Below are 20,431 nucleotides of genomic sequence, written 5' to 3' on the forward strand. Positions count from 1 at the left end.
TCAATTATTGAACCACCACATCGCATGTGATAACATGTATCCAAGCCCATAAAATTAAAATCGCATTTTAATTGCAAGTGGGTAAAGAGGGAACCTCTTCACCCATCATCATCCTCCAAAAACAAAACAAAATAATAAAATTCTGTTTTGAAAAATAATTTCCTTTTTTTTTTTTTTTTAATTAAACTGGAGGGAAAACAAGGGGGGTGCATACAGCCCACTTGCGCAGGCTGCAGGCACTCCCTACGCAGCCCATAGGCACAGGGCCCACGGACAGCAACCTTGGCCTGCAGGCCGCAGGCCTGCTGCCCATAGGCTAAAGCCCACGAACAGCAGCCTGCAGGCCCGCAGCCCGCAAGCTTGCTACCCACAGGCAGTAGCCCGCAAGGGGATGCGCACAAGGGTAGGTTCATGGGGAAGGGCGTGCACGGAGGCTTGGCAGCGTGCGCTCCCCCCCCCCCACATATAGAACATGATTAAAAAATTTTAAAATAAAAATTAGTAATCACAACCTAATTGGATACATGCTTCAATAATTGGAATAAACAAAATAAACTAAATCCATCATCACATGGGTAGGTTGTTACACTAACAACATTGTAACTACCCATGTGCACATGGGAAGGTTGTTACAACAACCATATCCTAACCACCCTTGTGCCAACTTGCATCCCACTCATGATAATCATATTAACCATTAATTATCTAATATTCATGGGTGAGAAAGGTGGCTCTGATACCACACTGTTGGCCAAACAACGGTCCAGGGATGAAACCATGGTTCCTTAGGGAGACCAAGATATTTATCTTTAGGGTTTTGCACACCGTGGGTTAGCCCATGGTGTCCCATGGGTGCCCCATTTTAATTTTAGGGTTTCCCATGGTCGCCCATGGGAACCCTGGTGCATCCCTATTAGGGTTTCTCCTTCCCTATTGCATTCCATAAAATTAATTATCACAATAGGGACGGAGAAATTCGTCTCTAGTCCATCACATGGCAAGAGGGATCCATCCCATACTCGAATGCGCAGCGAAAATTAATCGATTCGAGTTTCTTTCGCATCCTATAAATATTAATAATCAATGAACAGAAGGAATTAACAAAGAACTGCTAACCTGGTGAGCCTCAAGTGTTGCTCCTCCTATAGACAGTGGTTCTTCCTCCAATGAGTGCTCCAAGCAAACAGATCTGAACCTCCAATGGTGCTACCAAGGTTCTACACGCCAATCCCAGATGCCCTCAAACTCCTCAAGCAGATCTAGGGTTTCACAAACCCTAACTCTCAAACACAGTGAGAGAAGCAAGAAGAAGAAGAGAGATCACAAGAGGGAGAGAGAGAAACCAAAAACGTAGGAGAGAGAGTGTCTGCTCCAAAAACGTGGAGAGCTTCTCCCTTCTGCGTTTTATGGTTCCCTATTTATAATAATAGGGTTTAATTAAATCCTAGATAGATTTAATAGAGCCCTAGTGAGAGTCTGACTCTCTCTCTCTCTGTCTGGCAGTTCTGTTTAAACTCAAAGTGCTACACAGGTGAAGAAGCAGAATCTAATAGGGAAAGTATTAATTAGATTCTTTATTTAATTATTAATAGATAATTACAATTAGCACCAAATCCATTAATTAAATAAAGATCCAATTAAATTAGCAAATTCCAAATAACTCCCTATATGATAACAATTTATCATATACAACCCCCCCCACTAAGCAACACCATCATTATGGAATCTAGGGCATGTACACATGTACTGCCAAACCCCAATCCATAGTACATGTCCATATAAGAGCGTCTGTGCATCCGATTGGGTCCCGCAAAACTCGATAAAATACTTTATTTGAAATAACTATAAATAATGTATCATTTTATATAAAATAAATTTTGCAAAACCATTTCCAAAACGGTACTGGATCCAGATTCTGATCCGACCATGCACAGACAGTCTCCATCCTGGTGTTCCCCAATCGGGCAGTGGTGACCGTGTTGGATAACTCCTTCACTCACAAAGTGTTCACGCATTCCCAGAACACCGGCTTTGACTCGCTTGAGTCTCAGTCATTGATGAACCAAAGAATGCGATCACACTTTGCAGTGACAGGGTTCCCTCAGTGAGAGGGTGTCGGTGACACATGTCTATCCCTTCCTACATCTGGCAGTAATACATGAGGGAATCGACAAAGTAGATTCTTCACCAATGCACACATCAAACATGTGAGCACTAGCATTCGTACCCTGACATCACATGTCTAGGCATACCTAATGCGACGACCATGTGATAAGGGTGCACAGCCCAAACCCTAGTCGTGACTACCATTTTAAGTATAACTTACGGACACATAATGCTCAAAAAGTTTATATCGCATGTGACAGTATTAAACTAAAATGTATAAATGTTCAATACAAAGGTGAACTGGGTTGAACCGAACCGAACTAGGTTGGATGGGCACACATTTGTCCAACAATTATAATACAGAACACATAGAATTAAGTAAAATATTCATTAGATGACCATTGAGACTATCTGTAATTTTGTACTAGCAGAATACCTAATTGGGGTATGCAATTTTTTATATTCAAGTGATAACTGAGAGTCCAAATTGTCACTAGATTTTTTCACGATCCTATCAAGCCATTTGACTTTTGAGATGTAGGGCTCTGAGGATTGTATTTTATATTCGTAGGCTGCCATTTTATTTATGGAAAAAGTCTGTGGTTGGAAGCAAACAGCACATGGAGTTGAAACTTTTTGTAGCTTTGCTTGTCAATTTTGTATTATTCGTGTCTTCGGGAGCTCTAGAAGTTGGAAGAAAAGCAGAAGAGGTGAAAAAACATGAATCTCCAATCCCTTCATTCCATGATCAAAGGTTCCTCTACCATACCCATAAGGTGAGTGGATATGTTTCTGTTTTGATGATCGGTTCTTTCTTTTTCTATTCTTTGTTCTATTCAATTTTAACATCATAGGTTAGTGTCTGTGCTTCAGTTTTTGATCAATATGCTGCCGTGCTTGAGAGTACATAATAAGGGAAAAGGATCTGAAAAGGAGTGACACTGGAAATGAAGAATTCTTCTTAAAGAATGGGGCATTATTGTTAGAACAGCTAGATCTTCAGAAAGCCACCAATAATTATGACCAAAACCGAATAATTGGTCAAGATGGATCCTATAAGTTGTACAAAGGAACCCGTGAAGACCAAATGATTTCGGTTAAAAGGTTTTGAAGGTCAAGGAAAGAGGTATTGGTTGGGAGAGAGTATAAGAGAAGTGGTGATAGCATCACAATTGAACCATAGCAATGTCTTGAAGCTCTTGGGCTGCTGCTTTAAGTGCCGAAGAGAAAGAGTTCCTGTCTGGAAAGCGCGGAATATACCTTTTGGACTTCGGGCCAGTTGAAAGCGAAAAGTGCTTTGTTGCGTTGTTCTAAGTTCACTCGCTCTTGAAACCAAAGTTCCTATCCTTGTTTATGAATTTGCATATAATAGAGTTCTCTTTGATCAGATTCATGGTAAGGAAGATGACTCTTCAACAAGAACGTATACACTATTATCATGGGAGACAAGGTTGAAGATTACAACTGAGATTGCTAATGCAGTAACTTGTGTTCAAATGGCTACTTCTGAGGTCATTGTACATCGCGACGTAAGACCCAGTAATGTTTTCTTGGACCATAAATGGGTTTCCAAGTTATCAGATTTCACATCTTCAATATCAATTCCATCAAGTGAAACACATGTGGAAGTTGATGGTGTAAGAGGGACTCCTGGATTTATCGATCCCGAGAGCATTTGCTTGAATCATTTAATAAAGAAGAGTGATATATATATATAGCTTTGGAATGCTTCTACTTGAGCTCTTAACTGGACATAGGGCTTACAGTATGCACCGTGAGAACAGCGGTTTAAAGGCTTTCTTACATGATCACGCGAGACCCTTTGTGGAGGATAATAGAGTGATTGAAATTGTAACACCTAGTATTTTGCAAGGAGGGATGATCAATCAACAGCAGTTGCAAGCTTCCATGGAACTTGCCCGGAGATGCACAAGAGAAAAAGCAGAGGAGAGGCCTGCAATGATTAAGGTGGCAAAAGAACTAAAATAGATTCACAGAACCTTATCAGATTACCGTCAGTTATAGAGAAAACAGATTTGTGTTTAGAGAGTTTAGACAATCTAGAATTTCTCAGTAGAAGCTTAAATGGTTGCAATAAAAATTCAACAAATTCACCATGCACTTCACATGTGAAAACTTTTGCAAATGTGAAGTGCATGATATATAAGCAAATTTTGTGATTGATTTCGTGTTGGTTTGAAGTTGTAGTATGGCTATGTTGTCATTCCAAGCTTATTTTGTGCTTGATTGAAATATGAATAACAGTTGCTCTAATTAAGGGACTCTGTACTCTTTTTTATATAAGAGAGAGACCAATTAGTCTTATGGATCATGACTTGATCTTAGATGGTGGGAACAACATATTTTTACCATGAGGTTAACTTGTAGGTGCAGTGGCTTATGGATTGCATGTCCTGTTAAAAGCTAACTGTTAAGGAGAGGTTACCCAAGTACGTATAAGTCTTCACATCGGGCTACTCACATCCAATGTAGGATTATTATTTCTGCCTTCTACATGAAACCCCAATATGTTCTAGGCTCATACTCAAACTACACATTCATAAATGATTTAGGCTTCAAAGATGTCAAGCATGATAGAAATAGAAACTATCAATCTTTCAAGTGATCTAGTTCAAGGTTTAAAAACTCAAAATGGAGTACAAGATTGGTCTCCGTCGACTGTGATTCGAATTGTCCTGGAATCAGCCAAAATTGGTCAAACTTGGCTTGCCTCAATAAGGAAAAATCGGGGTTAACCAGAACAATGCAGATCGATTTTGAGTCGAATTGACTGATTCCAATCCGATTTTTAAAATCCTGATTTGGTTGGATCTTTTCCACAAGCTGCTTCAAGTTTTGGTTACTCCTGTACTTTATTTATCTTTAGGTTATTGAGTTGTTTATATTTCATATGGTGCAAACTTCACTCTTCTCATGGGAAGGGGTGTAGCTTGTTTCTATGTATCCTCTGTATTGGTAGATGTAGTGATGTACCTCTCTCCATTCTTATGGACACTTTGTACATGTTTGGGAACGTTTTATTGGTCTTTTACTTATATGAAATCCGGAAGCAAATTTTCAGATTAACAAAGCGCGTGACCAATGAGATTCTATGCAATAGAATCTTTCCCACCTCCTACACATTAAGCTAAGAACCTATGGGTGGCAGACTTAGAGGTGTGTAGTTGGGCCAAGCTCGGCTATAATTTATAGAGACAGGGCCCAACCCAAGGTGTGAAGTTCCCAGTCCGAAGTTTGGGCCCAAGCGACCTCATGCTTCGGAATGCAGGATCGAGGCCCACCCAGTTGAGCTCAGCTCAACCCGGCCCGGAGTAAAAGCCTCCTGAGCCAATGACTGATACCATATGTATATGAGATCCCATCACAAAATCAAAGATATACTTAATCGATGGTAGATGTGAAATGTACATACCCCTACTTAAGACATCAAAACTATGCTACATACATACATTTTTTTTTCGTGGGGTGGGCCTAGACCAAATCTGAATCCCGGCCCAGATTGACCTTGGGCCTATTTTTTGGCTCGAACCTAAACTATGGGCTGAAAACCCCAGCCAAAGCCCAAAAATTTTAGGCTCGGCTATGGGTGAGTTTAGGTTTCATGGGCCCAAATTGCAGCCCTAATAACTGATAGGCCTATTTTGTAGGCTATAGGAAAGATTCCATTGCAAGATATATCATTAGTCCACCATCTGCCAACTCTTTGTACATGCTGGCTCTTGGGTCTCGTCAATACCGATCGTTTGGTTTTTATTTAAAAAAGGTTTTTATTAGGCCAAATATTCTCTATGCAGCAGCGCAGGCTGCCCCCAGACACATGGGGGTGGATGAAATGACCACCTCGCCCCCCTCAATGGGCAGCCCATGTGTCTGGGTGCATCCTGCGTTGTTGCACAGAGAACGTGTCCCTTTTTTTTTTTTTTTTAATATTCACCATTTTATCTTTGGTCCATATCGATTATGTTTTCATGTATCTCCCGATTCTCCCCTGAGGTATCACCTAATTACAAAACTATCCCTCAGTTTTGGGAAATTCTGCGTGCCCTCCTGAGGTTTTTAAAAGTTAACACATGCCCCATTACGTTAAATTGGAAATAACATCGTCAGAATTAGAAGGTAAATTGATCAAATTACCCTTGGGTTTGAGAAGAAAAAAGGTCATGCCAAATTCATTTGCAGGTTTCAATTCTCACAGTAGGGATGGATTTACACCATGAGGCTCTAAGGGTTTGTTCGCTCAAGGAAGAGCTACCTTCAATACAAATCTCAGGGAGAAAGGGCAACACTTCAATGGATTTAGATTCAGGATATTTGAACGTCTTTTCTCCCCTGTGTCCCTAATGCCTACTGAGTATACACTATTGGCTACTCTTTTCTAAGGAGTCAAAGTGAATAGAGAGAAAGTGAAGCAGCGAAGTCTAAAAAGGTTTAGTTGCAGTAGTGATAAACCTTTTCTGGAGACTCCTTTTCTCTGCTCTACAAGACAAACCAATACGTCTCTTTTTAGTCTTGACCTTTCGTTTTCGATACTCTGCCAAGCCAGAATATCTGTGTTCCGATTTAATCTAGTTTTTTGTTCCTTAACTCACTTAGTTTTTGAGAAACATAATCTGGTATGAATCTCACAAAAATTTCCCAAATCCAATCCCAAACAAAAATTTCTCAAATTCCTATATTTTCATGGATCTATGTTCCGATTTAATCTAGTTTTTTTTTCCTTATCTCACTTAGTTTTTGAGAAACATAATCTGGTATGAATCTCACAAAAATTTCCCAATCCAATCCCAAACAAAAATTTCTCAAATTCCTATATTTTCATGGATCAAGTAGGTTCTAGAATTGGCTGGGAATGCAACGAGAGATAACAAGAAGTCCAGAATCATACCCAGGCACGTGCAGTTGGTAGCGAGGAATGATGATGAATTGGGGAGATTGTTCGATGGGGTCACCATTGCTAGCGGTGGTCTCCTCCCTAAAATTCACGCTGTTTTGTTACCTAAGAAGATGGAGAAGAGCGACAATGCATCCCAATCCAAATCTCCCAAGAAGGCTGCTGCTTGAATGGATTTAGAAAGCTTGCCACTAACATCGTAGATATTAGGTTGTGTAATCTTCCAGAAATGTCTTTCTCTTGTTAAATGGACTGGAAATTTTGACATATCTTTTGCCCATTTCCTGATTTTGAAAGGTTTTATCCAATTCAGTTACTTCTTGCGTATTTTGTCTAATTGAATCAATGATTATCGGACCGATCAAAAGCTTGCAAATGCATTCCTTCTTCGATCTTGCAACTCATCTCCCCTTTCTTCAAATCCTAAACGATCTAGGGAAGATGAGTTGGGTGTTTTCTTTTAGCATGTAATGTGCAAGAGAAGGGAAGTAAGGTGCTTGAGGGTTTTAATTAGATTAGGTTTCAGAAATGGAAGGAGAAAGGGAAGTGATGTGCAGATTTGGGGAAGATGAGTTGCAGGTTTTGAGAAACGATTTGGGGAAGATGAGTTTCAGATTTTTTTTTTCCAACATTTGGGGAAGATGAGGGCAATTTTGTCAGTTCATCTCATATTTTTAACGTTGTTAGTCATAAACTAACGGAATGGGGGCATGTGTTAACTTTTGTGAACCTCAGGGGGGGTACACAAAATTTTCCAAAACTAGGGGGTGTGGTTATATTTATGTATACCTTAGGGGTGGTACGTCAAAATTTCCCTTTTTTTTGGTGGAGGGGGGAAGGTGGGGAGGGGAGGATCCTAGATTAGATGAGGAACATGGGGTCTCAAACCTGAAACCACTCGGGGCTAGCTCTACTGCACACAAGGGAACTACAATGCAGTGTGCCAAATAGGGCTCAAAATGGGCATCCATTTACCCGCCCCACACTAACCTACATCAGACTTTACCAAAAGAAAAAGGAACCTACATTAGAAGGCAAGGATATTATACACTACACCCTATAAGTAAATTGGGGGAAACCCTTACCTAGGTAGTAAATTGGCATATAGATGAATAGTTAGTTGTCTTTTTATTTTTTAGCAAGAGAAAAAAATTTGTATTACTTAAAAAATATGTACCAATGGGACTCTACGAGCCCGAGTACAAAAGAACTTGATCGACAAGATGAAAACCATCTGGTAAAGTGAAAACAGAAAGAAAAAGTTGTTAAGCAATAGAGACATGAAGTGAAGTCAAACAGTAACTAAACTTTCTTCATAGTGTTGGTGTTGCTGATGGCCCCGTTGTAAGAGACCTGATGGAAAGAGGAAAAAACGATCGCTCGGTGATACTTGTAGGAAGTCAACAATGGTTGGAACCAATGGAAACAAGTCCAATGATGTGGTGGCCGCGAGCAAGTTTCTTAAGAGAGACTAAGTAGGGGGTGAGAGATTTACAGTCAGGTCAAGGGGAAAAGGACGAACCTGGGGGGTAAGAGAAAAGAAATTTGTATTACTTAAAAAGTATGTATCACTGGGACTCTAAAGAGCCCCAGTACAAAAGAAGTCGAAACCAACAACATGAAAACCATCGAGTAAGGGGTAAACAACAAAAAGTTGTTAAGCAATAGAGACATGAAGTGAAGTAAAATAGTAACTGAAATGTCTTTATAGTGCTGGCATTGTCGATGGCCCTGTTGCAAGAGACCAGGTGGAAAGAGGGAAAAACGAGTGCTTAGTGATACTTGTGGGAAGCTGACGATGATTGGAGCCGTTGGAAACAAATCCAATATTCTGGTGGCCACGGGCAGGTTTCTTAAGAGAGACGAAGTAAGAGGTGATAGGTTTACAGTTAGGTTGAGGGGAAAAGGATAGAGTGGACAGACCTTCAGATATATTGATGGTAGTGAAGGCAGTAGCAGAAGCGGTACGGTACTAGGTACATAATAAAAATTATAGAGACATGATCTCAATGAACACATATGATAATGAATCAATCACTGGGATGAGTAGGTTACCTAGAACGCACAGATGACATGTTCCTCCAAAGGAATACAACACAAGAGTATGATCACCAAAGCTTTGCTCCAACTCCAATGGTAGAAATCCTACCTTCAAGAATAAGAAGACTTTATTTTCTCTCTCAAGAGCTCTCTCTCAACTGTTGAGAATAATTATGTTGTCACATTAGGGTTTGAACCAAGCCACTCTTTAAATAGAAAAGCCTTAATCAGGAGATTACAAATCAATGGTCAAGATCATATCAAGTGGTATGATCCTAAAGGGTAGCCCTTTAAGTTGTCCATAATTACACTAAAGAAAATCTCTACACTTTAAAGTTCTTTTTAATTGTACAAAAGGACATCTCTACAAAAGGCATAACCTGAAAACCCCCTGTGGTAGAAACATTCATTAGGAAGTGTTTGGTTCAGTTATCCTGAAGAATTAAATTCTTCTGAATCATGATTCTAATTTGGAATCATGATTCTTACTTTAAAGTACGTTTGATTAATTTTGAACATGATTTTACAAAATCAATGTAATTCTACATTTTTACCGTCAAATTGACTTGTTGAAGAATTCACCTCAGGAGATGAATTCCTAAAAGAAACACACATTTGAGGTACCACGTATATAAAGGGGATTGTTGGGTGATTCTTACCCTAATTCCAAAATACGATTCTTGGAGAGGGGAAGCGGCACTGGGAAAGCTCACCACCGATCTCGCTCATGGCTGTGAAATCCACCTGCAACCAAGATTGTTTATAAAAAAGGTACAATCTCTGCTCTCTCTCTCTCGTCCTTTCTGCTCTCTGCTCTCTACTCCAAATTCACGTTTATTTTTATGATTTGACTGCAATGCTTGGATCTTGCTATATGATGCATGATTTTGTTTTCAACCTATTATCCCTGTTGTATGAGTTAGGGTTATTCTTCTAGACTTGCACTGGGATCTTTTTTTTTTTTTAAGTTTTAAAATACTATTTTTGCTAGCTCTTCTCTGGGGTTGTGTTCTTATTTCAAACGCATCTGTTGTTGCATCAAGGAGGCAGCAAAGGAATCTCTGATTTATAGTTACAAGACCGCTGCAAGTGGGTTTTCCGCTAAGCTCACCCCGGAACAGGTCGCCGAGATCTCAAGTATGGAACACACACTCTCTCTCTCTACCCCTCTTTTTTTTTTTTTTTTTTTTTTTTGTGTTTAACAAAATTCATCGTTCTTTCTTAGGTTTTTTTTTTCTTTCCCCTGCAAACAATGAATCAAAATGAACTATGTATGAGTGAGGAAATTTGTTATCGTCTTCATAATGTACCAAATTATTAAAATAATTTTTGGTGCATAATATGATAGTTTTTCTTTTTTAAAAGTGGATTAGGTAGTCTGAACTCTGAAGTGGCAATATTTGTTGATGCTATGTCATTAAGGAGAGTGTGCAATTTTCTTTGAGATAGGCTGACATACCCATGCTTTCTTCTAGGAGATTGTATCTAGCACTACCTGTCCCCCCCCCCCAACTTCCCCCAAAACCCAATTCCTAATCTCTTATCTTGGTAGAGCAAAGTTCTTGGTTTTAGCTCTCTAGGTTTGAAATCTCCCTTGACTGAACCTTTTTTCCTTCTCTCTCTCAGTTATTTTTTTTTTCTAAAGAAAAAGCTCTATTCATGGGTAATGGTAAAGGTGAAAATTTAGTTTGATTTAATTAATATTAAGGTTGTTGTCTCTCTTTATCTATTTCTTCCCAATGACTTCTCCCTGTCCTTAATCCTTGTGATTCCTGTTCTTCCCATCCTTGCGGCTCCATTACTAGTAGTTTGTTTTCTTTTATGTAAAAGAAAACACACCACCAGCTGATCCACTGAGAAATCTGCATTACGGGCTTTCTGAAATGCACAGAGGAGGATGCCACACAGGTGATGGTTCTTAAGTTGTTGCTTGATTGAGAAACCAATGTATGTTAGAAAGTTGGGAGAAGAATGTGATGCCTGCTTGATTTTTAAGATATGTGCCTTGTGGGTTGGTTTGATCTGGTGGGTTGTACCATATGAAAGTGACAAATACTGTTTGTTATGGACATGCATGCATAAACTCGAGGCATATCCCTTCGAGTTTACTTTTGTGTTACTTGAAGAGGCTGTGTCAGTATTGCAAATTGAAGAGTCGTACATATAAAAGTGGCACACATAGAGTTGAAGATTATGATTATTATGAAAGTGAGAACTTGAACTCACTCCCTTTAAGGTTATACATGGACAGATTCTTCACCTTTGGAATATTGAAACCTTAGAGGGGGATCGATAGTACTGTGGCAGCTTTATTTGGTTAGTTAAAGCTGAAAAGTAAAAACACACTTCTATGTAGGTAATATACATGGGTAAGGATTAGGATGAGGTGGGTGAAGTGAGATGCTGGATTCTTGTTGGATAAGAGTGAAAAGCATCATATATGAAATGAAAATAAGGATGGACCTAGTCCAGTGGTATTTGGGTAGACTATGGTAATTGGGAAGACTCTTGGTGCAGTGGACCTGAAGGTAACTGGATTAGTTCTATCCTTGTGTGTGTGTTTCATGTTGCCTTTTGGATAGACTGTAGTACATGTCGATTCTTGAAGTCAAATTTAGCATATAGTGCATACCATTCAATAAGAAACGTTGTGAAGGTGATGAGGTTCGAACTTCACATACAAGCCTTGAAAATGGTAGTCTAGCTAGCTGATAGATCTTATCTTCACTGGAAAAGAATATTTGAAGGCCAGTATACTTCTGATTTCTTAGGCTGATACTGGTTGATTCTTTTTACTACAAGATAGATTGTTGAAGTCGTCATATTCTTATATTAGCCTCCATGAATGATGGGCTTTAATTATGATAGATCATAGGGGTGATTCTCATAAATTTTTTCTGGTATTAATTCAATGTGCAACAGATGATTCTCTTCTCTTGATTAAACCATTTTTTTAACAATCCAAGGCAAAGAATGTGAAGGATTGAGAATAATTGTTACTTTTTTTTTTACTTGCTTTTCTTGGTTAAACCGTTTCTTACAATCAAAGTCGTTGAAAGACATGGAAAAAATTGTGTGTTATTTTAGCCACATTTGACTTGCTTCACGGCCTTCTGATCACAATTTTAACCATTAAAGACTAGATTTTTTTCAACAAGAAATAATGGATAATTAATGGATAATTATTAAGATCGGTTCACCCAATTCAGAAGATATGGATGACGACTCACCTAAGAGAAAGAATAACATGCTAAAGAAGATTGGAGTCTTGTGGAAGAAGGACCAGAAATAGAGAAATAATGTAACTGTTGTTAGTTAATTGTTATGATTCTATTTAGCTGTATCTTTTACTTCTGCTCTGGTTTTACAATTTTTGACTCTAGGTAATGTAACTGTTATTAGATAATTGTTAGAACTTATGTTTCTCTTTTCCAACTCACTGCCTTAGTAAGCAATTGGCTTTACAACACTTGTGGAACAATGGCATTATAAGAGAGTAGTTGATTATATATACATGATATGAATAGGGGGAAGAGGTAATCTGTTAAATTTTCATGGCTTTGAGATGGGCTGTGCACCTGAAACATGAGCTGATCAAACTATGTTTTGGATCTTTTTGTCTATACATTGGAAAATTGAATTGATCTGAAACTTAATACACTATATATGTCTATGATGCCACTGATGATCAATTCAAAAAAGGAAAAAGGGAACCTGTCCAGGAGCATGGCCCCTGCATAAACACATGGGGGTGCAAAATGACCAACATGCTCTCTTGAAAAGCAAGACATGAGATAGGATTTTTCCAGTGGTCAAGGTTTGGATTTCTCTAATAGCAGTGAAGTTGGTTATTTGCATAAGACTGAAACGGTAATTCTTTTCTAGTTGGGACTACAAATGCATAGTGAAAATGTTCTCACACACAAGATTTCTGTAACTGTTGCATGACCCTGATAAGAGACCACCATTTAAGTTTTCCTTTGTGCTGGTAATTGAGTTTTAGCTTAGAATTTATATTAGTTATTCTCTTCCCAACATCATGATTGTCAAGGTTTTGTGGCAAGGTCTCATGGTTATTTGTAAATTCCAAGTTCCACTTGATGGGTATTTAGCTCAAATTGGTAGAGCACTTGGAACATGAGCATGTTCCAAGGATGTGGTTCAAATCCACCAAGACCCTTTTTATTCAACTTTTCATAGCATAGTTAGTTATGCCAATAATCTACACAATTTCAAGTGGTGTTTTCCATTATCTTTTTTTCTCACACATCAATTTAATTCTTTAGGAAAAGAATATTTGAAAGCCAGTGTACTTCTGATTTCTAGAGACAAAAAAGGATATATGGTATCTATAGTGGCACCAGATGTTTTAATTGGAACCCAAACCAAATACCCAACAGACATAATTCATATGGTAGGGAATTATGTGAGCAAAATTGTTCTAAGTTCACGAACCTTGGTTCAATTTGAATTTTGCACAAAGGATGTTGGTTCCATTAAAATACTTGGCCATGAGTAATTGACACCACCAGGAGATGGAGATGTGTCTCTTTTTTTATTTACTAATCAGGAGGGGGTGCCCAACTATATGGCATTAAGATGCATTTTAGACAGGCCAAGTTTTAATCACAAAAATACTTTTACTAAGAATTAATAGTTTGGCCAATATCCTTTTCACATGATCAACTATTCAACTAGACATTTTTTTAAGTAGATTAGGATGAATCCAACTGACAGACTCAGGGTAACCAAACAGTTATGTACATAGATTCAGGATAAATCCAACTCACAGACTTAGGGTAACCAAACTGTTTTTCAAGAAGAATCAAAACACAGAAACAGGGTAACCAAATAGTTATTCAGGAAGATTCATGTTACAGAATCAGGGTAACCAAACAGTTGAATTTCAAAGTTACAAATCCACAGAAATTGATTTTAGAGAATTTGATCCAGAATCAGAATCTAATTCTTCAGAATAACTGAACAAAATACTTCCTTACACTTTCTCTCCACACTACCAACATCCACAATGCACCCTCACAAGTATGGAAACAAAACGTGTCACGCCCTCATCTCAACAAGGAATAAAATACATTAAAGGGGTGACTAGGACGACACGTGTCATCCCAATAAGCTACTAGGATCACAAATGCAGTGTCCCGATACACAGTCATTAACTAACATTGATACACAATAATATCAGAGTGCGGAAGATAGGGAATATAATATTCCAAAGATCAAGAAATACAAGCGGAATCGTTTACCATAAAAGTTGCATCATGTTTAAACTACTGAGTGATAGATATAGTTAATAATTTCCATCTTGAGCTGGCCATGAGGTAACTACACAAAACTTTAAGTAAGACAGACAATATTATTACAAGGCTCAAGGCCCTAAAAGACAAAATATAAAGGGACCAAGTCCCAGCCATTAGTATGCCCCGAAGACACAGTCATCACAAGGACATCCATCGCAGTGCTCCTCAGTCACCGCCTCTAGATCCTCAATACCAATGTCATCGTAATCTTTGGATTGTACCTCGAGACCAGCGAGATAACCATCACCTGCATCAACATCTAAAAAGGTACGCGCAAGGGGGGTTAGCTCCACTGAGCTAGTGAGAGAGAAAAGGGGAATCCACAAACAACAACCACATAGTTTCCATTGGTTCATGATGCATGCACATGTTAGACTCATTTTTTCACCTAGTACATAACTAAGTCGATGGTGTATGCTACTTGTGACAGCTCGGGAGTCACTGTGGGTCACTTATTTTATTGCTACAATGAAACCTCAATTGTCACTAGGGGACCTACGCCGGTCAAAGCCACTAAAACCACCTAGTGGCAGACCCCGATAACCATTACTACCATGATTGGCCTTTCTCACGCTCCACAGAATTCGGAGCTCTGGTTACCCAACACCTAAACCCCTGTTGGTAAGGATCGCAGCATAAGGGAACAAAGATCCTAGCCACAGATATACTACATGCAAGTCCTATCGTCCCGAGAGGTATTCCGGGTGCATCATCGTCCCATTCCATCTATCACCCGGGTACCAGCACGGCACGGCATATACAGACCAATATGACAGGCAATAGAAGGTAATATAAACATAACTGGGGTTCCTGCACCGGTGCTTCCTGGCACCGTCACCCGATATAAGAAAGAATACATTTCACAATCACATTCACATCAATCAATCAAGATTTATATAATACAAGTATGCAATATGCTTGATAATGATACAGTAACATAATAATAAATAATAGTATATTCAAACCCAACCAGTCACCCAAAACCCACTCAACTTGGCTAAGATCTATTTGCTCGAAGGACTGCCGGTCCTCAAAAGCACTCCGATGCGCATTGGCGGACAAGTTGTTAAAGCCTAGGGTTAATTAAATCAAACGCAAACATTAATATATATGTAAATGACTATGGAGTCTAGGGGTACCCTTGGTTTAAGTTTTAAACCAAGGCCAGACTCAAATCTGGAAAGACAGCAACAGTGGTCGATTGGTACTGGTCCATCCAATGGACCAGTGGCAATGGACCATTAGGGCTACAGCAACAAAGATCAAGGAAGGGTTCATGGTCTCACACCAAAGGGGTCCCTAGGTATTGTTCTAAGAAATTCCCTATGTTAAGGTCAGGTTTTTCAATCAAGGTTGGTACTGGTTGATTGGACTGGTCTATTCAATGAACCAGTGACAATCAACCCAAAGCTTCAAATACAAGAATAGGGCTGGAATGGCATGGTTCACAACGTGGATCACACAAATGACTCTTAGCAAGATGTTCCCAGACCTTGGGGTAGGTCAGAGGCAACACAGGTCCAAGATCCCTATAGTGGTCGATTGGTACTGGTACATCCAATGGACCAGTGGCAATGGACCAGTAGGATCACAGCTGTAAAAATTGAAACGGTTTTAGGGGAAAGGTCATGGGTTCAACATAAAAGGCTTGGCACAAGGTTTTACAAGCCAAGCTTGCATTTGGGCAAGGTTTCTGGTAGTGGTCGATTGTTACTGGTTCATCCAATAGACCAGTGGCAATCGATCAGTACCTGTACAGCCCGAGGAAAAAAATGTTTTTAGAGGATTGGGCTTGTTTCTACTAACCCAAAGCTGGGATTTATAATCAAGGAACACAGGTAAATCATATGTGAGCTAGATTTCATGGTGGGATGAGAAGATTGAACATGCATGGGTAGGAATGAGTTCTATCTTACATGTTTAATTAGACATTTTCATGGCTACAACTAACATACGTGATAGGTTTAAGTTCTGGAAATTAAAGAGAGCAAACAAAGAGAGGTTTTGGGGTTGCATGCATGGGGGTTTGGGGTTCTAACTATTGGATTCACATGTAGGGAGCATGAGCTATTACTGCTATTCACAATATCATTTTAACATCTGAATAATGATGTGTTTCATGTTCTGGAACCTTAAAGAAAAGGATTTACAGCAATAGATTGGGTTGTATCTTCATGGGTTTGGGTTCCTAAGCTCATACATATGAAGGATTTAATATGGGGGCCAATAGATTGGTAAATCTATGGTTCAAACTTCAGAAAAGATACAAAATAGAAATAGCAAGGGTTCAAGAGAGGGGAAAATCATGGGGTTAGGGTATTACCTTGATGATTTCAAGCACAATGGAGGGATCCAAGCTCTCTTCCTTCCTATCCTCTTCTTCTTCTCCTTCTTTCTCTTCTCTTTTCTCTCCTCTCCCTCCAACGAAATGAATAGGGTTGTAATTCTGGAGTTAAGATGGTTTATATATGGGTAGAAGACCTAGGGTCTATTTGGCTAGGTTAGTTTTAAGGAAAAACACATTTTATAGCCTATTCTTAAGCACTTAAGCCTATAAGTGGGCCCCACATGGTCACATTGCAGGGGCAATATTCCCATGGGTTAAATTAGGTGTGAGGAGATGATTCGGGGTGCGAGACACTGGGTCCCACACACCGGGTGTGAAATTTACACAAGACAACAGCACTGGTCTATCGAAGTGGTTGATCCGGCTCGAGCAGTAGTGCAATAGTAGTAAAATTTGGGTTTGAAGTGGAATTCCAGATCACCTGGAAACAGAATTGGACAATGGTATCTTCTAATAAAATTAAGCTCTATAAATCTAGTTTCTAACAAAATTAGAAACAAAGCAAATGATGTTCGGAAGAAGAAGTTATGCTATATTAATTAAACAAGGGTCAATCTGCCAAAGTAGCAGAATTTGACCGGCGAGCTTACGTCCTTATCTCAACCCTTCTGTCAAAGCTCCACAGGCTGGCCCAAACCTTTAGAACTATGAGAGGGTAATAACAAGTAGTAAATAGGGTCAATAGCTTACCCCTCGCCCGTCACAGTGTGTCCTCCGTGACCCCAAAGAGTTTCCTCATAGCGATGGTAACTTCATCGAGAGACGAAGTGTTGATATGGCACGACACGAGGTGTTCCCTCCGGTACTCTTCGCTCTTAGGGCTTATACTGGGAGGATAGTCGGTGAAGTCGCCATCGATGAATTTCCCCCACTCCCGGTTGAGAAACCTCTCCTCGACGGGCAAACCTGTGTCAAAGTCAATAATCTTGTAGCTGGGTTTGACCATCATCGAGAACAGCTCACCAGCATACATGGCAGCACCATCTACACGTCACGAGGTTAGAGACAAGCCATTAGAATCTCGGGTGCGGATATAACAAAACATCCCGCCAAAATTGTAAGTGCGCGGCATAATTAACCGTGAGTATTAGGACCAATGATCAACCAAATTATTTGAAACTTCTTTCAAATAATAATATCCAATATTACCGAGGCCCCAAATTTCGATCGATTATTATCCAATAACTCACATACTTGGATATTCACCCTATTGGGGTGTGAAATCTGTTAGTCAAGAAATAATACTGCAAGTGTACGGATCAATCGTAGCTACGGGTCAAACACAAGGAGATAAGCCACTCTATCTTACTTATTTAAAGTAACGCGAAAGTGAACCAAATTAAGATGATTAAACTAAATTAACGGTCCTACACATGCATCTAACGATTCCAATGGCCTAACCATTCATCATCTAACCTATCAAAAACTAATGCGGATTACGAGATTGATAAATTAAAATTAGCACATCCACACACATACAAAGAACTGTTAGAGTTGATAGTAAATATGTATTAGGGGTAGTTCAGGAACTAGACTTCTAACTAGTTCCCTTATTATGTATTTTTAACCTTTTATGTCTTTTTACCTTTTGCCTCCCTAGGAAGGTAATTGTAATACTTTTAGTAATTCTATTTTAGCAATATAGGTGTGTTGGAGAAGTCTCTCTAAAACACACAAGTTTCAACTGTAACTCTCTCTTCTTCCCTCTCTTGTCTCCTTCTTCTCTAACATCTTCCTTCGTTCTCCATTGTTTCCCTAATCTGAAACTCAACTTGGTATCAGAGCAGGTTGGTTTGAGAGTCGTATTTGGTTGCTCTTCTCTATTCTTTTCTTCTCTTTGGAATCCTAGGATTCAAAGGGTTTCAAAGAGAAGTTACCAATGTAAAGAATATGTGGTATAGAAGTATGAAATAGGTTGGAAATAACCTACTCAGCTGTTTGAAGGTGTTCTTTGAGCTTGGTTGAAGCTATTATGAAGTGTTGAAGCCATTCCATCACCTGTAACTATTACCGCCAGCTTCAAGTTTGAGCCCCTAGTTCTCTCTCTCTCGGCCTTGGTTTCAGCCTTGGAATGGCTCCATAGAATCACCCAAAGGTGCTCTTTTCATCCCATCTAGCCTTGGTTTCAATCTTCCACTACTACTTGAGTAGTACTCTTTTTCGTGAAATCTCTGTTTCTGCCCAGGTAATATCGGGACTGCAATTTCTCTGCTCCTCTTATTTCTGGACTGCTATGTATTTGTTGCCTTTTTGAGAAATGTTTAACATCACTGTGTGAGGGCCTTGAGATTGTTTAGAGTATGTTATTTCTTGGTGAATGCTAGGGTGAAGCCCCTTTTTCTTGTTTTTTCCTTTACTTGAGCCTCTACAGGCTGCCTTTACTTGCTGGTTCTGTTTTATTAGACCTGTTTGGAAGTTTTATTTTATTTAGGTGGAGTGTGTACTCCCCACTTGATCAATGGGTGATTCTGAGATTTCGGGACCTGGTATAGCTGAATCACAGCCTGTCCCTTCTCCTCAATTTGCCTATGAAAGCACACAGTTTCAACTTTCCTTTGTGAAACTTGATGAGACAAATTACTTGGACTAGTCACATTCTGTGAAGCTTTCCCTTAGGAGCAAAGGGAAGCTTGGGTACATCACAGGTGCTATCAAGCCTCCAGAGCCGAATGCACCTACTTATGAGAAATGGGAGACTGAGAACTCTACAGTCATGACATGGTTGATCTTCTCCATGAAGCCTGAGATTGGGAGAAGATTTATAAGAAAGAAAACTGCCAAGGCCATCTGGGATAGTGTCTCTCAGGCCTATGACAGAGTCGGTGACTTTGCCAAAGTGTATCAGCTGCACCAAAAGATTCATTCCATGAGGTAAGGGGACAGAACTATCTCTGAGTACTATAATGCCTTCCTTAGTCTTTTGGAAGAATATGACCACTACCGGGACCTCCATTTGATTAACCCGGCGGATGAAACGAAGGTGTATCAAACTTTTGAAAGGGAGCAGGTGTTCACTTTACTTGGTGGTCTGAACCCAGACTATGAACCCATCCGGCTCCAACTCTTAGGCCGATCTCCTCTTCCATCTCTTAGTGAGGTCTGTAGTTACCTACAGAGTGAGGAGACTCGGCGTGTCACTATGGACTCCACATCAGCATCATCTCATGACAAGTCAACTCTCAATTCCAGTTCTTTTCGAGACACCCGTGGGGGTAGTAGAGGCCAAGGGCCCAATCGTGAGGCAGCCAGTGTAGTAGAGACAAATGGTGCCAGTGGAGTTGGGAGAGATAGGTTTAAATGTGATCACTGTGGGAGAATTGGGTACACCAAGGATAGGTGTTGATCACTTCATGGTCGTCCCCCTAGCACACGTAGTCGTGGTGGTCGTAGAGGGGGAGCTCGAGCTCACTCTGTGACGACTGAGGCAGATGCTCCACAGAATGATCCTATCTTGGTTGACACAGTCTGCCGAATTATATCCCAGTTGAGCACATCTCCTACATCTACCGTGGCCAGCTCATCTTTGTCCTCAGCCATGCAGGTCTCCGCTACAGCCTCTACTGCAGCCCAGTCTTTGGTCATTGACTCTGGTGCCACTGACCACATGACTGGTATGTCCTCTAATTATGATTCCTATACCATTTGCTCTGGTAAGGATAAAGTCAGGATAGCTGATGGATCCCTTTCCTCGATATCTGGTAAAAGTAG

General features: G+C 39.8%; 1 protein-coding gene across 1 annotated transcript; it reads left to right on the plus strand.

The window, feature by feature from the left end:
- The first annotated feature begins 2,726 nt into the window (after positions 1 to 2,726).
- Positions 2,727 to 4,095, plus strand: LOC122659316 (serine/threonine-protein kinase ZRK1-like). Its single transcript, XM_043854444.1, has 5 exons — positions 2,727 to 2,882; positions 2,961 to 3,009; positions 3,211 to 3,324; positions 3,445 to 3,807; positions 3,980 to 4,095. Exons 1-5 carry the CDS (start codon positions 2,727 to 2,729, stop codon positions 4,093 to 4,095), a joined length of 798 nt encoding a protein of 265 aa, XP_043710379.1.
- The last annotated feature ends 16,336 nt before the right edge of the window (positions 4,096 to 20,431 follow it).

The sequence above is a fragment of the Telopea speciosissima genome, chromosome 4, assembly GCF_018873765.1.
Source record: "Telopea speciosissima isolate NSW1024214 ecotype Mountain lineage chromosome 4, Tspe_v1, whole genome shotgun sequence".
Classification (NCBI taxonomy): domain Eukaryota; kingdom Viridiplantae; phylum Streptophyta; class Magnoliopsida; order Proteales; family Proteaceae; genus Telopea; species Telopea speciosissima.